This window comes from Medicago sativa, chromosome 8 (genome assembly GCF_051527215.1).
Source record: "Medicago sativa cultivar Bolivia chromosome 8, Bolivia_mono, whole genome shotgun sequence".
NCBI lineage: Eukaryota > Viridiplantae > Streptophyta > Magnoliopsida > Fabales > Fabaceae > Medicago > Medicago sativa.
The window spans coordinates 78,830,208-78,845,301 of NC_140756.1; the positions used below are offsets into that span (position 1 = coordinate 78,830,208).

The window sequence follows — 15,094 nt, forward strand, 5'->3', positions numbered from 1 at the left end:
GTTAAACTCACTTTTACATGAATGTATTCAAACGCAAACCATTTTTGGTCATAATCACTTTTAACCAAAATCAATTGTACATAAGCAATTCTTTCAAAATCATTTTTTCCCACTGCACAAATTAATGGAAATTAATGATTTTTTTTTTTGACAAATGGAAATTAATGAATAAACATGCCCAATTAATTAATTATACGAAAATAAAATAAGGTTCCCTTTAGAGGGTTTATTCAGAACAAGAACCCTCCCTCAGTCTCGCTCACATTCGAACAAAAATGACGGAAACCGCTGCACCGGAACCAGAAATCGTCGCTGTAGACATGGTTATTGAAAACGCTGAACTCGCGGAGGTTAACGCGGTCGATTCAGAAGCGAACGACGAGTCCAATCAGAAGCGTGCAAGAGATGACGACGAAAAAGGTGTTTCCAAGAAGCAAAAGGTGGAAGCAGAACTGAAAGAGGATGAAGAAGAAGAGATGAAACCATCAGGTCCTGTGAAATTGGGTTACAAAACTTTCGGCTCTTCTTTGGAGTTGTTCGATTATTTCAACAGTTTTCTTCATGCTTGGGGTCCTAATCTTAATGTTAACAAGGTTAGCAATTCATCTATGTAATTAATTATCACTTTTGCATTATCCCTTGATTTGACATTTTGATGTGAATGATATTATTAATTGTGTTTATTGAGTATATGTATACATTATATACACACATTTCTGCATTTGAAAAAAAGAATATCTTATTACGGTACCCTTATTTTGTATTGATGTTGGTTATGGGTGATTTGAGACTCCGTGCTCTGTTTTGTTCGGAAAATTTAAGCTTTATTTTATACATTTGAGTCATTTAGTTTCTAGAGATTCAGAGTTCAACTCTTGGCTTTCATCAACTTTAGTAGTGTTGATGTAAAGGGGTTGCATATTTGTGAATTGGATGGGATTTTCTATAATGTTACTGATCTTTCAAGGCTGTGTTTTGAAGAGGAAGGGGGTTAGGAGGACAGGCGGCGAGCAGAGGGAGAGATTTTTTATTAGCCTTTTAGACTTTGATTGGGAGTTTGGAGGGAAAGCGAGATGAGGGCATTAAGGGTAAAGGATAGGAGTAAAGAGTCTCATTGCACGAGAGACTCCCCGATAAAAGTGAGGGATTCTCCTATGTTTCCTTTTCTCCCCTTTCCTCCAAAGCCCTCTCATCCCTTTCCCTCCTAACTCCCAAGGCTTTGTTTGTGAGTTTGGAGGGTAAGGGGGGACTTTGAAAAGGAAGGGGCAAATGGAAGAAATAGAGGAGATTGGGAGGGGAGAGCTTTAGAGATTCCTTTTTCTTCATTGTACAAAACTCTCCTCATTTGAAGCAACTAAAAAATTGTATTGAAGGAGGGTTTTGACGGGTTTTGGAGGGTTTATATGAATTCTTCAATTTTAATCTATGTTGTTAATCTATATTTTCTTGAATGATTTAAAATATTATGTGAATTTGTTTTTTGTGATTGCCTTGATTGGGTAAATTACAAAGCCTAAAATGAGAGGAAGCACATGGGTAAATTACAAACAAACAAACAAAAAAAAAAAAAAAAAAAACTCTTCAAAATCCTTATTTTGTTTTTAGCGTTTCCATGAATTGAGGGTTTTGGACTTGCAACAGCTGTAAGAGTAGAACTTTCAGCTGCTAGATTAATCCAACATCTGACCTTGGACTGGATTGAGCTGCAGGGCTGCAGAGAATTTGAATATTCCACAGGGACTGTGATATGGTTTTATATACAATTACGCGATGATTTAATATTTCACTTATATATCTACATGTCAGGATTGAACGGGTTGCTTGAAACTTAGTTGCTCCCTAATTTGTAAATTGAGATTTCAATCAGTTCTATCTTGTTATGAAGTCTCTGTAATGTTATGTTACTAATGTATTGTCATGAAGAATTCACTAGTGACAACCTAATATTTTTTTGTTACTAACTGGGATGACTTTTGGTTGTTTTATGTGGCAGTATGAACATGCAATGTTACTAGAATTGCTTATGAAAGGTCATCCAGAGCCTGATAAAAAGATTGGTGGAAAAATCTGTGCTTTCCAAGTTCGCAAGCATCCTACATGGAAAAGCAAGTGTTTCTTTCTCATTAGGGAGGATGAATCAGCTGATGATTTTAGCTTCCGTAAATGTGTGGATCATATTCTTCCCTTGCCAGAAGCAATGCAAGTGAAACATGATGCAAACAGAGCATTGGGTGGTTCTGGTAAAAGAAAGCATCGAGGTGCTGGTGGAAGAGGAGGTACACATGGACGTGGGGGAAAGGGAAAGTCCAGACATTGAGTGCAGTGAGTGATTACTGCTGATCTTGGTTGTGTTTTTCAAGATTATAATGTTTTTCTGTATACTTGGCCGAGCTTGTTTCATGTTTCCTGCTACTAGTAGATGTAGTATTATGTATAATTCATATTTGACTTTTTTATTTCATGTGGTTTTATTTAAGCCCTGATCCTTTGCTAAAATTATGTCTTCAATACATGTTCATTGAATTACATAGCACTAATCTAGTAGTATCAGAGATCTACTACTCATGCCTAGACTTTTCTGTATTTTGTTATTTTCTTAAAAGACATGAGTATTTGTAAATTTTTATGTTAATGAAAGTTTTATAATTCTTTTTGTAAAAAAGAGGATTACTGTTCTATTTTGTATTATCACAACGGTCAGCACTCATTCGTTGCAAAACTGGAATAGTACATTTGTAATTCTGCAGGATTTAATTCAAATGATGAAATCTACTCCAATATTGCTTGTTTGGATTTATTTTTTCCTACAATCAAGAAAAACAATCACGATACTTTTTGTTTTCTCTTTTAGTCGATGTTTGGATGGAGGTTGTTGGGGGGAAGGAAAAACTTATTTATATACTCTCTTTTAGCAAGTGTTTTGGTTCTTATTTGATGAGAAGCACAACAGTCACACAAGTGTTTTACTACACGGCAAGGCTTGGGGTGCAAATACAAATACAAATACAAATTAAGCAAAGGGAAAACATAATCCAAATACAGTACAACTTAAGAGCAGGTAGTAGTAGACCAGCCCTTATTAAAAAGTAAATCAGCACAATTATTGACTTCATGGTAGAGATGAACAAGAGAAGTTCTTCAATTCCTTTGGAGGATAAGAAAAATATAATATCATCTAAAAGAGGTTGAAGGAAACAAATGTAGTTCTTATGGAAGACACAATGTTCAATGTTGACAACCATTTCAGAATACATTGCAAAGCGAAGAGCTCAAAGCTTCTCTCAAACAGCATTACATGAATCAACCTTAGTGTAGAAACCTGTGATGAGATTTCCATTAGAATCTCTAGCCAGTCCACCTCATGTCGAGCAACTTGTGTTGCCATAATGTTAAAAATAAAGTGTAATCTGTAAAATATGCTTACAAAGTCTTGATTCGGCATGTTGAAGAAGAAAAATGGCTATTATAATATGATTTGGAACAAGAAGGTCCCTTAAAGGTTCTTTATTTGCTTAGAGATTGTAACATGATCAGTTGCATACAAAAGATAATTAGTTAAAAACAAGTGTTTTAGTTTTGAAAGGTAATTTGTGTTTTGGTAGAGTGGTGAGGAAGAAACTGAACAACAATTATTCTTTGATTGTTCAATTTTTTGCTAATCTGTGGAGTTTCTTTTTGTGTTGGCAGGGTAATTGGAGTATTTTTTTTCTTTTGTTGCTATTGATCATATCATCAATTTGAGGTTTGTGTATATTTAGACAGACAGCAAGGACAGGATAAATCTGGTTTGTATTTGTTTGCTCAATTTGGAAAATGAAGAACATATTAGTCTTCCATAAGCAATTACGATAAAAACTAAAATCTCATTAATTTATGAAAATATTTACACTCCTTGTGCTTATAAATCACATGGTAATGAATTATTGTTTGGTTTCTTCAAGAAAATATAAAACTAAAATCTCATTAGTTTATGAAAGTATTTTTGTATAGTTACTAATAATTTCTCTCTCACAATTAAAAAAAACAAAAAAATCCCCGTGAGCTTAGCTCAGTTGGTAGGGATATTGCATAATTTATGCAGGGGCAGGGGTTCGAACCCCTGACACCCCCACTTCTCCACATTTATAATGTGTGAGCTCCAGCCACTAGACTACCTGACCAAAAAAAATAAAAAAAATCTCTTTCTCGTTTAAAGTAACTTATAATTTGTGTGAAATTATTAAACTAATTTTTTCTAAAACTCACGAAAGTATTCTTTTACACAAAGGGAGTAATTTTTTACGAAAGTATTGATATATGTATTTCATTCTTTTACATAAAATCAAGAAAATTAATTAAATACTACTCCATATAATCGAGTATAAAGGGTAGTGCTCTCTTGGTCCTAAATTGTAGGTCGTTTGGACTATTTCACACAAACTAAAAAGAGACAAAATCCCTAATGCATTTTGAATTAAGTGTCACCATTAAATTTCCTTTAATTAAGTGCCACTGTTAAGTACTATGCTTTTTCTAAAACTTCTTTGTGTATCCATCCATCCGTGTATGTTAAAAATGGAGAGGATCCTATTTGTGGGTATTACCCGGACCCGTGCCCAAACCCATAAATGCGGGGTTTTACCCTACCCATTGTGGGTATTTTTTTGCGGGTACCCATAGGGCCTGAGTCCAATTGCCATCCCTAATCCTAGCTCGAAAATTAGAGACTGTTCAACTGTATATGTTTGTAGTGTCAATGATGTCATCGTGATCATGTTATCCACGTTATACAACATTTTTCATTAAGAAATGTACTTAATTAACTATATATTGGAAAAGGAAATTAAGTGTGATTTTAAAAAAATAACTATGCTATTTGCAGAGAAGGAAAAACTCACGAACATATCACGAATGAAATACAATCATTAGATCATTTGCCATTTGACTAAAAACATGGCTTGATGAGAGTAAAAGGGACTCGCTGCCAATGCATGTTGCCTGATATGATATGCTTTCTTGAATATTATGTCGCGATATATATCTTTATCCTTAAAAATATTATCCTTAGCATTGGAAAAAGAACTTATTTTTAAGAGTGCAAGTAAAAAATATGATTTGAAAAAATAATGGTTAGAGTGCTAAAGACATTCTCTTTTCATCCGTAGCTATTTTATTTGAGGAAATTCATGTGGGTCTCATCATTTTATGTGGGACACATTACCAAAGTGTGAACTAATATAGATTTCACATGATAGGAGTGAATGTTTTTTTTTTGGTTACCAATAGGAGTGAATGTTTAAAAGAAAGTATCTATTTTTGTTTTTTTGTTAAGTAGCTTAGCGACTAGAAATTCATATTTTTAATGTGAATATGTGGGATGTCAAATATTCAAACTCTGACATCTGCATATACTTCATTCGTTCCAAAATATAAGCAAAAAAAATAACTTTCTTTGTTCCAAAATGTAAGCAAAAAGGACAAGCTTTTATCCTATTTAATCTTGTTTTTTAAAAAAAAAACATATTTTTTAAGAAAACTTTTATTTATTCTCATGAAATTAAATACAAATTACAGTCATTTTTCTCTCTCGTCCTTTTTCTCCATAACTAATAGCTAATGAAAATTGTTGTATATCTTCCTATAAAACTTATTATAAAGAAAACACAAAAAAAAAAAATTATACTTCAAATTTTATGTTTTAATTTTCTTAACAAGTGTGATTTTATTTTATTTTTTTTTACAATTTGGGACGGATGGAGTATTATGCAATGCACCTATCAACCAAGTTAAACTCAAAAAAACAAAAGAGAGTATCTATAACACTTCTCAAAATAATTTATTGGAAATTATGCATTCAACATCTTAAAAATTTTAAAAGTTAACTTTTCAATATAAGATTTATTTTTTAATTTTATTTTAAACTCTTAACTTATGTACTTAAAAGTTAACATGACCCAAAAAATGAGTAAATAGTCAATTACCCCCTGAAATTGTAAGTTTCGTCAATTACCCCACTGAAATTAACAAAACTTCAATTACCCCCCTGAAATTGCACAACGTTAATCAATTTACCCCCTCCGTCAAATTTTTCTGTTAGTGAACATGACGTTTTGCAAATACCCCCCTGAAGTTTTGCACTTATGTGCAAAATGCCCCCTGAACTTGAAAATTTATATAAACTTGCTAAGTATGTTAGCTGTTCATAAAATGTGATCTAAGATATGTTCCCAATCCATAGTTTATGGCAATCAAACTTCTTTAAACCTTGTCTGATCAAATATTTTAAAGTTTAGTGGTTAAAGCCACCATGGACTGTAAACATATTTTGAAAGAATCATTAGGATATACATCACACACTCATGTTAAAATATGTAATCCATTGTTATGCCAATATTAATATCAAATGCTAATATGTATAAGTAATATCGTCGATTCGTTTGGTAAAAAAATAAAAATTGTTTACCACGTGTGGTCAAATTGAGTGAACCTATTATAGTTTTCTCATAACATTAATGAGTGAGACAAATTTAAATTAGATAAAATCAATTAAAATGTATTGTTCATGCTCAAACCTTCAATTTTGGCATCAATTGATATGTGCAGGGGAACGCCATATGTGAGTTTTTTGTATGATGGTTATTGGAACAACAATGACCCATAACTATAAGAAAAAAATATATAAATTTTTTGCAATCACTTTTAAGGATAAGAAAAAAAATATAAATTTTCAAGTTTAGGGGGCATTTTGCACATAAGTGCAAAACTTCAGGGGGGGTATTTGCAGAACGTCATGTTGACTAACAGAAAAATTTAATGGAGGGGGTAAATTGATCAACGTTGTACAATTTTAAGGGGATAATTGAAGTTTTGTTAATTTCAAGGGGATAATTGACGAAACTTACAATTTCAGGGGGATAATTGACTATTTACTCCCAAAAAATATTATGGAGTGAGAGCCACCGTCCATCACTATTTTCATTTTATAACATATAAATCATTAATGCTTTTTATGAGTCTGTTACATTTGGATGGACGGATATCATTTTATTGTTTTTCTTTTTTGGTACTAGTAGAAGGATATCATTCTTTGGCCTTTGTTTTTTTAAAAGTTAAACCCAAAAATTAATCATGCAAGGGACATAAAAGAAGGATTAAATAGGCTTGTCTATATGCGTCCATTAGTTTGGATCATACCAAAAATAATACGGGCCAATAGTAATCAACGTACTCCCTCCGGTCACTATTATAAGTAGATTTTGAATTTTTAGGTTCATTCAATAAATGATGTATGTGGTCTACAATATAGACCACATACATCATTTATTAAATGAATCTAAAAAGTAGAAATTTGCTTATAATAGTGACCGGAGGGAGTAGTAAGTAATTGCTACAAGTAGATTCTAGGAATTTTTATTTGTTTTAGGCCAAGAGATTCTAGGAAATTGGTGACCGAAAGCACAGTCTCATGATCGTGCTCAAGTGTATTTGGCTTAATTTGATCACGACATTAGAGCATCCACAATGGAGACCCTCAATTTGAAGGTCTTAAACGGGTCCCATTTGTACACATAACATTTTTATTATTTATTAATAACAATACCTAATAGGTACTAATTCACTCCAATAGAGATATTCTTGCAAAAAGTCTAAATGGGTCCTACAACTAACTCTTCCTCATTTACATTCCACCACTAACATATTACTCCCTCCGGTCCTATTTACAAGAGAAAGTTGACTTTTTAGATACATTGAATAATGTATGTATCTAGTCAAGAACCTAAACCAAATACATAAATTATTTAATGTATCTAAAAAGTAAATTGTCTCTTGTAAATAGGACCGGTGGGAGTATTTTAATAAAAAAAGTGTGTTGGGACCACTAAAAGATGAGGGTCTTAACTTAGACCCTGGGTCTTAGAAGACACTCAAAAAAATTTCCCACAATGAGAGTACCTATTAGGTACTACTCCCTCCGTTTCAAAATGAGTGTCGTTTTAGCCAAAAAAAATTGTTTCAAAATGAATGTCGCTTTACATTTCCAATACAACTTTAATTTTTTTCTTCCAACTTTACCCTCTCCAACTTTTCTCTCACACAATTTTCAATGCAGCTTTAAGTTTTTCTTTTTCTTATAAAGTAAGGGCAATTTAGTAAAAGCTGTGAAGCCCATATACGAGATACGATACGGATACGATACTGCACCGATACGCCGATATGGAAAAATTTCAAAAATCAAGATACGATACGGCTGTGATACGTTAATAAAAAAAATTATATAGTTAAATGTACAATATAATTATAACCATTTTTTTAATATGTAAATATATTAACAAACACTAGCACATTAACATAAATATAAATAATACTCCCTCCGGTCCTATTTACAAGAAACAATTTACTTTTTAGATACATTAAATAGTTTATGTATTTGGTTTAGGTTCTTGACTAGATACATACATTATTCAATGTATCTAAAAAGTCAACTTTCTCTTGTAAATAGGACCGGAGGGAGTATTGACGATTAAGAGAGTGGTCATTAGTCAATTACATACGCAATATATACAAAAAAGAGCACCATCAGTGCTATACATCAATGCTACACTATATCCAAAATGAACATTGTTAGTGCTATACTATATCGATCCAAAAAAGAAGCACTATATCCAAAAAAGAACACATCAGTGCTAAGAGTTAACACTAACATGTAACTAACTTTTACATCTCCTCTCCTCCATTCCCATCATCAAGATACAAATCAGCTTCCAAATCCGGTTCATCCAAAGACAACTCTGCTAACTTAATTCCAACATCATCAAGCGGTTCATGCGCATCTCTACTAATGTCCCACATTCTTGATTGTCCTTTCTTATATCCATCTTCTTTCCTTGACAAGAAAATGGCTGAGCTGTTCAACGGTGGCCAAAGTGGACGACGACCACTTTGGAAGAAAAAGTTGAAACCCTAATTTTTTAGAAAGGGGAAGATGCAATTGTTTGTGTGGTGTGGTGTGGTGTGGGTCGTACTGGCACCAAAGAAAGATAAATGAAATATGTATATATTATAGTAATATAATATTTTTATTCTTATTTTTAAAAAAAAAACAGAAATCAAAATAATATAAAAAACACAAGTATCTGTGCGTATCGGGATGTATCGGGAAGTATCGGATAATTATTTTTTAAAAAATTAAAATTTAATATTTGGATACTCTCCGGATACGTATCGGGAAGTATCGGGCAGGTATCGGTGCAGGATACGCAGGGGATACGGTACGTCATCCATTTTGAAGTATCGGGGCTTCACAGAGTAAAAGTGTTATGTCTAATGATTATTTCATTCCATTCCTTAATCTGTGTGCAATGGCCTAAAGTGACACTCATTTTGAAACGGAGGGAGTATGTCTTAAATGGTGAAGACCTCACCATTGTGGATGCTCTTATCGCGCAGAAGAAAACAGTAAACGTGCATATGCATACATGATCAAGAAACCTTATTTTGATTTTTGAAGATTTTATAAATGAGGATCGATCCATAGTCCATCCTAGAGAGAAGAGTATATCATGTCATGGAAATTTTCTCATGCTTATAGTATCAATCATTCACAGCCAAATTCGAAGCTGACTCTACCAGTCGATGATTGCTTTTCCCAAACTTAGTACTCTCTCCGAAATGATAATAGTATAACCAAAATTGATAGTTGAAAAGTTGATGTAATGTGTTAAATTTTTAACCACATACATTGTCTTTTTAATTAGATTTCATTTCCGAAGGAGTAACTATGATAGGTTAAAGACTCTTGTTTCCATTTTGTCTAATCTTGTCGATTTTTCGTATCATTGTGATCACTCTCCTCCGTTGAATGTTGGTTGTGTTTGACAGAAAAGTTCATAAGAGATCATTCATATATAATTTATGAACTTAGATGATCAAAATATAGTTGTTCAATGGATTAAATCGGTGTATTTTCTTAAATGTTTTTTGTATGATATTTAATTAAATTAACCATTTTATCAACAACAAAAAAATTACACTAACCATGATTTCTCAAATTCGCTTCTCAACAAAAATATTTCTCAAATCCGTAATTTTCTCAAAGTTTAAAAAAACAAAAAATCATTTAAGAACCATACCAAAATCTCTTAATAAAGAAATGAAATCTCTATATCATCCAGACCAAAGAAATATATTAGAAATAGTTTTTTTTTTATCTAAAGAAATATCTATCATGCATAGTAACAATGCCATTTAATTTTCTTGTTGCGATAAAAAATAATCGCTTCACAAAACACACTTCATGAAAACTTTTTAGTAACGCTATTTAATAAAAATTAAATTAATTTGTCTATGTGAGTTTAACTCAACTGGCAGGGATAATGCAGTGTAATATGCAAGGGTTGAGCTTCGAACGCGAACACCCTACTCATTCATCTTTTAATGGTGAATTTCTAGTCATCGGACTATATGACGAAAAATAAATAAATAAATTTAATTGTATTTTAAGAATGATATCATTAAAACAAAATGAAATTAAGTTTTGTTATGTTTATTCTTACTTGTCTTACTCTCTGTAAGCTTGTAAAATTTTCTCATAGATAGAGACGACTGCACTACTGTACCAAAAAATAAAAAAAGAGAGAGAGAGACGACTGCACTGCACATTCGCATGCATAACCACACCAAAACAAAATAACAACAAGAAATGAAAGCTCATGCATGGATAATCGTTCCTTGCCTTCAATTTAATTTGTTCAATCAAAAAGTAAAATTCATGGTCCATGAATCATGGATAATGATTAATTGGTCTAAACCTATGAAGCCCCGATACGGATACGGGTACGATACGATACAGGTACGCGAATACGTCAAAAATTTCAAATATAGGATACGATACGGCATGGATACGTTTACAATTTTTTTTAATATATATATATTAGACATAAACGCACAAAAAATAAATAGCGTGAAATCTTAAAACTAATTACACCAAGTCAAAATACAATGGACCATTCACCAACTAAGATATCCTTTAAACCAAAACATACCATATAAACAACCTGCACTATGATGATACCAAGGTAGTATGAAGATAGTCACCTTTTTCAAGTAATGGCCAATATAATGATCCCAATTTACAAAAATTAATACTTGTGATCAAAATACAAATAAAAATTTTAAATAAAAATTAAATTAAATCATTCGGATACTTCTGGGATACGTATCCGGGAGTATCCTTAACGTATCCTTAAGGTATCCAATATATTTTTAAATAAAAATTAAATTAAATCATTCGGATACTTCTGGGATACGTATCCGGGAGTATCCGCGGAGTATCGGTATCCGATACGTATCCGACACGGGTACGGCACCATTTTGGAGTATCCGGGCTTCATAGGTCTAAACTCTATAGCAAGCATAGCCATGCTACAAACGGCACTTAGACATAGACATAATCATGCATCTTGCTTCTAATGTCATAAAATCGGATCAAATGAAAAAGATCAAAAGGTTCCTGATCCACGCCAAACAATTGAGTACAGTAAAAACTTCGTAACATTTTTTTTTTCCTGATCAGTTTTACTTTATGATGATGATGATTGCAGGACAACATTAAAAAAAAAGAGTGAAAAATTCATCAGAAAAAAAAAAACGGCGAGTTAATTTTCTCGTAATTAACATTATCATCTTGTAACTCACACACGCCATTAAAACCCATTCACGCATACAAGCCGGCGCGAACATATTCCAAGTAATTGCCTCATTAGTACAATAATGATCATCATTAATACACTCTCATCATCATCGTCATCTTTTTCACTCTACACTTCATATATATTGCTGCCATTTTTTTCATCTTCCACAACTTAAAAGAATCAGTTTCTTAACTTAAGAAACTTAATTTCCTCTCAAATATTCTTTGTATTTTCATCTATATGTTGACAATGGAGAGTATGCCACTTACTTGTTGGAGCTTTTACAATGACATAGATGAAAAGCCATTTTCATATAACCGCCAATTTCCTAACATGTAAGTCATGAAACTAGTGTTTAATTACATCTCTTTTTTACATTATGTTGCCATGCAAAAATTTATTACTTCGGTTTTTGAGTACTCATTAGAAATTTATTTAATTTTTGCAGTGGAATCATTAGTGAGTATTCACCCATACACAATGATGGTTTGGAACTGGATTTTGATTCTCTTATGAAGTGTAATTCCCCTCATCATCACCCTCTATACATTGAACCAATGCCAAGGCTGGAAGGTTATCATCAAACCATATACATGCCACATTCCCAATTATTTATAAGTTTATATATTCTATTATTCTCATTTTAAATTTTGGTTGCGGTAATGATTGCAAACTTTTATATTGTAATAAATACAAAGCAATTATATGTTCTTCTGATTAAAATTGTGGCTGCAGACGACTATGAAATTTGGTATGGTATGGAGAAAGGATTTGGTGACTTGAGCGAAATGATCGATGATTATGCAGCGTTTGATTCTGAAAAAAGTGGAAATGAAATTAACAAAGAGGTTGTGGAGGTAAAGCTAGAAGGAGTGGAGAGGATTAGTGATGGTAATACAAAGAATTTGTCAAGGAAGACCATATCTCGGTATTTTTATATGCCAATAACACAAGCTGCAAGAGAACTGAATGTGGGCCTCACACATTTGAAAAAACGGTGTAGGGAGTTGGGTATTCGTAGGTGGCCCCATAGAAAACTCATGAGCCTGCAAACCTTGATCAATAATATTCAGGTACTTGAAAAAGAAACTTTTTAGTATATAAATGTCATTATGTTGTTGTTACCAAAAATAATAATAATAACATTATGTTGATTGTTTATGGTGAGTATATTATGTTGGATTTGGTTGCAGGAGCTAGGGAAAGAGGATGGTCTACTTAGTGTTGAAAAGTTGATGGATATCGAGAAATTGGAAGAGGAAATGAAGCTGGTGGAGGAGATGCCAGATATACAATTGCAAGATCATACCAAAAGGCTTAGACAACATTGTTTTAAGGCCAATTACAAGAAAAGAAAGCTTATGGATCAGCTGATCATGTTTTAAGGCATATGGATTATGGATAGTTTTTTGTTTTTGTTTATGGGGTGGGCATGTTATTGTGGACAATCTTTGTCCTGTTTTTTTATCAATGTACATGTCCAGATTTGAACCGCTTGCTATAATTCTCCATTGAAATGTTTTTTCATCAAATCTCCGATGAAAATGTTTAAATTAAGGCTGTTCAATCTTTTGGTAATGTTCAAATTACTTGATTGTTTGTTTTATATAGGTGTCGTGGTTTGAACAATTTAAGTAATCTAATGTTGCTGAAATTGCACATGTTACGGTGATTGTAAATCTATTAAAATCAAAAGAGAAATTGTGTTTTGTTGAAGTTTTAGAGTAATTTTTTTTAAAAAGAGAGCTAATCCAAACATAGTTGGTAGGTGGGTGCTTCTTCTTCTAGAATATGAAACGTGTTGATGATTTGTTGAATTTACATATACTGCATGTTTCTAAATTAATTGTGTTTAGATAAACGAAATACTAGTATATCTTGGCTAATTTATAAGCAAGAAAGACCTAAATTTGATGATCTCTAAATTAAACTCAATTCATTAATTATCTCTTCAATTCTCTTAGTTTTTATGATAAGTGCATAGTTCCCTTGGAAGAAAAAAAAATAAGTCCATAGTCTCAATGCAAAATTGATGTCGTGATTATTGTAGTTGTAGTGGAGTATATTTTAGTAATTATTGAATTTTTATGAAACCAATATTATTAAACTAACTTTTTAATTTGTGTATAATTTAGAAAATTTTGCATATAAATATGGACGGAGATAATATGCATGTACACCTTGAATATTTGTATATGATTATCGACAACCACATTAAAAAAAAAAAAATTGTTTCAAATAGTGTCAATCTCAATTTCCAATATAGTTTTAATTGATTTTTTTTAATCATACACTCTAATTAATACAATGTGCCTCACTTTCAAATAATTATTTTTTATTTTGTATTTATCATATTTTCTTGTATGAAATGATCTAATACAACAGTTATTGTCGAATCGGAGGTTCTGATTACTCTTTATGTATAAATGTATTCTTATGCAATATAATCTAGGTAAAATCAGGACCGGTCCTATGATTTTTAGTGTCCATCAAAAATCAATAAAATTGTTCTCTTTTAATTATTCAATTGTCTTTATTTTTGCATTTTTTGTTGCAAAAGATTCATTCATAATCAAAGTTCTCTAAAAATATATTTTCAATAAAATATATCAAAGCAAGTTGAAAAGAAATATATATTTATATAATGCTAACTACTTAGTAAAATAATAATTTTGGTGCCTCTAAAAGACATGGATCCTTGGGTTCCCGCTCTTCCTCAGGGCCGCCCCTGGGTAAAATTACGTCTACGGTTCTTTAAGTTTGTCTATTTTTTTAAATTAATTCTTAGTTTTAATTTTTCTGAATTTGTCATTTATGTTACATTATGTTTCCACCGTTAGTCTCTTTAACAAAGTTCCGTGAAAAAAAAAAAATAGGTTACATTTTATCATAAGGTTGAAATAGATATGTCAAATTCGTTCGTTTTCTTTCTCCATTCATTTCTTATTCTTTAAATTTAAATTCTCAAATGAAAAAAAAATCTTAAAATCATAGCACCTACGTGAAAAAACACTAAAAATAATATGGTCGATGTAAATAAAATTTAAAAAGTGGAAAGATATAAAGATGTGATTTCAGATCAAAAATTAATCTAAAACCATTGTATCCAATGGGTGAAGAAGTAAAAGAACTTGCAAAATTGTTGTCAATTTGTATCAAAATATAAATTTATTTTTTTAACCAATCAATAAATAAGGGTTAAATTAGTTTTTGTCTCTATAAATATTTTAACTTTTCATTTAGTCCCATAAAAGATTTATTTAGTCCACCCAACGTTTTACATCACCATTTTTTGTTGTTTTTAAATCAATTTATGTGTATCATTCGAAATTTTGAATTGTTTTTAACACAATTATATTTAGAACATTATAAGAATCTCTACAAATTTTAAATTTTTTTAACAAAATATGTATTAAATATGAATT

The 15,094-nt window shown here is 31.6% G+C and overlaps 2 protein-coding genes across 2 annotated transcripts; both read left to right on the plus strand.

The window, feature by feature from the left end:
- The first annotated feature begins 219 nt into the window (after positions 1-219).
- LOC146901896 (protein EMBRYO DEFECTIVE 514-like) lies at positions 220-2,528 on the plus strand. The gene is made up of 2 exons (XM_085733998.1): positions 220-593; positions 1,994-2,528. Exons 1-2 carry the CDS (start codon positions 276-278, stop codon positions 2,315-2,317), a joined length of 642 nt encoding a protein of 213 aa, XP_085590124.1. The 5' UTR covers positions 220-275; the 3' UTR covers positions 2,318-2,528.
- A 9,046-nt stretch (positions 2,529-11,574) lies between these two features.
- On the plus strand, positions 11,575-13,275 carry LOC146901897 (uncharacterized). The gene is made up of 4 exons (XM_085734583.1): positions 11,575-12,004; positions 12,118-12,242; positions 12,405-12,742; positions 12,863-13,275. Exons 1-4 carry the CDS (start codon positions 11,910-11,912, stop codon positions 13,052-13,054), a joined length of 750 nt encoding a protein of 249 aa, XP_085590709.1. The 5' UTR covers positions 11,575-11,909; the 3' UTR covers positions 13,055-13,275.
- Positions 13,276-15,094: the final 1,819 nt, after the last annotated feature.

Excerpts from the sequence above, each read along its gene's own strand:
- LOC146901896 (XM_085733998.1), top strand. The coding sequence starts at position 276 with ATGACGGAAACCGCTGCACCGGAACCAGAAATCGTCGCTGTAGACATG. Across the intron at positions 594-1,993 it reads CTAATCTTAATGTTAACAAG|TATGAACATGCAATGTTACT; the intron begins GTTAGCAATTCA and ends TTTATGTGGCAG.
- LOC146901897 (XM_085734583.1), top strand. The coding sequence starts at position 11,910 with ATGTTGACAATGGAGAGTATGCCACTTACTTGTTGGAGCTTTTACAAT. Across the intron at positions 12,243-12,404 it reads ACCAATGCCAAGGCTGGAAG|ACGACTATGAAATTTGGTAT; the intron begins GTTATCATCAAA and ends TTGTGGCTGCAG. Across the intron at positions 12,743-12,862 it reads CCTTGATCAATAATATTCAG|GAGCTAGGGAAAGAGGATGG; the intron begins GTACTTGAAAAA and ends ATTTGGTTGCAG.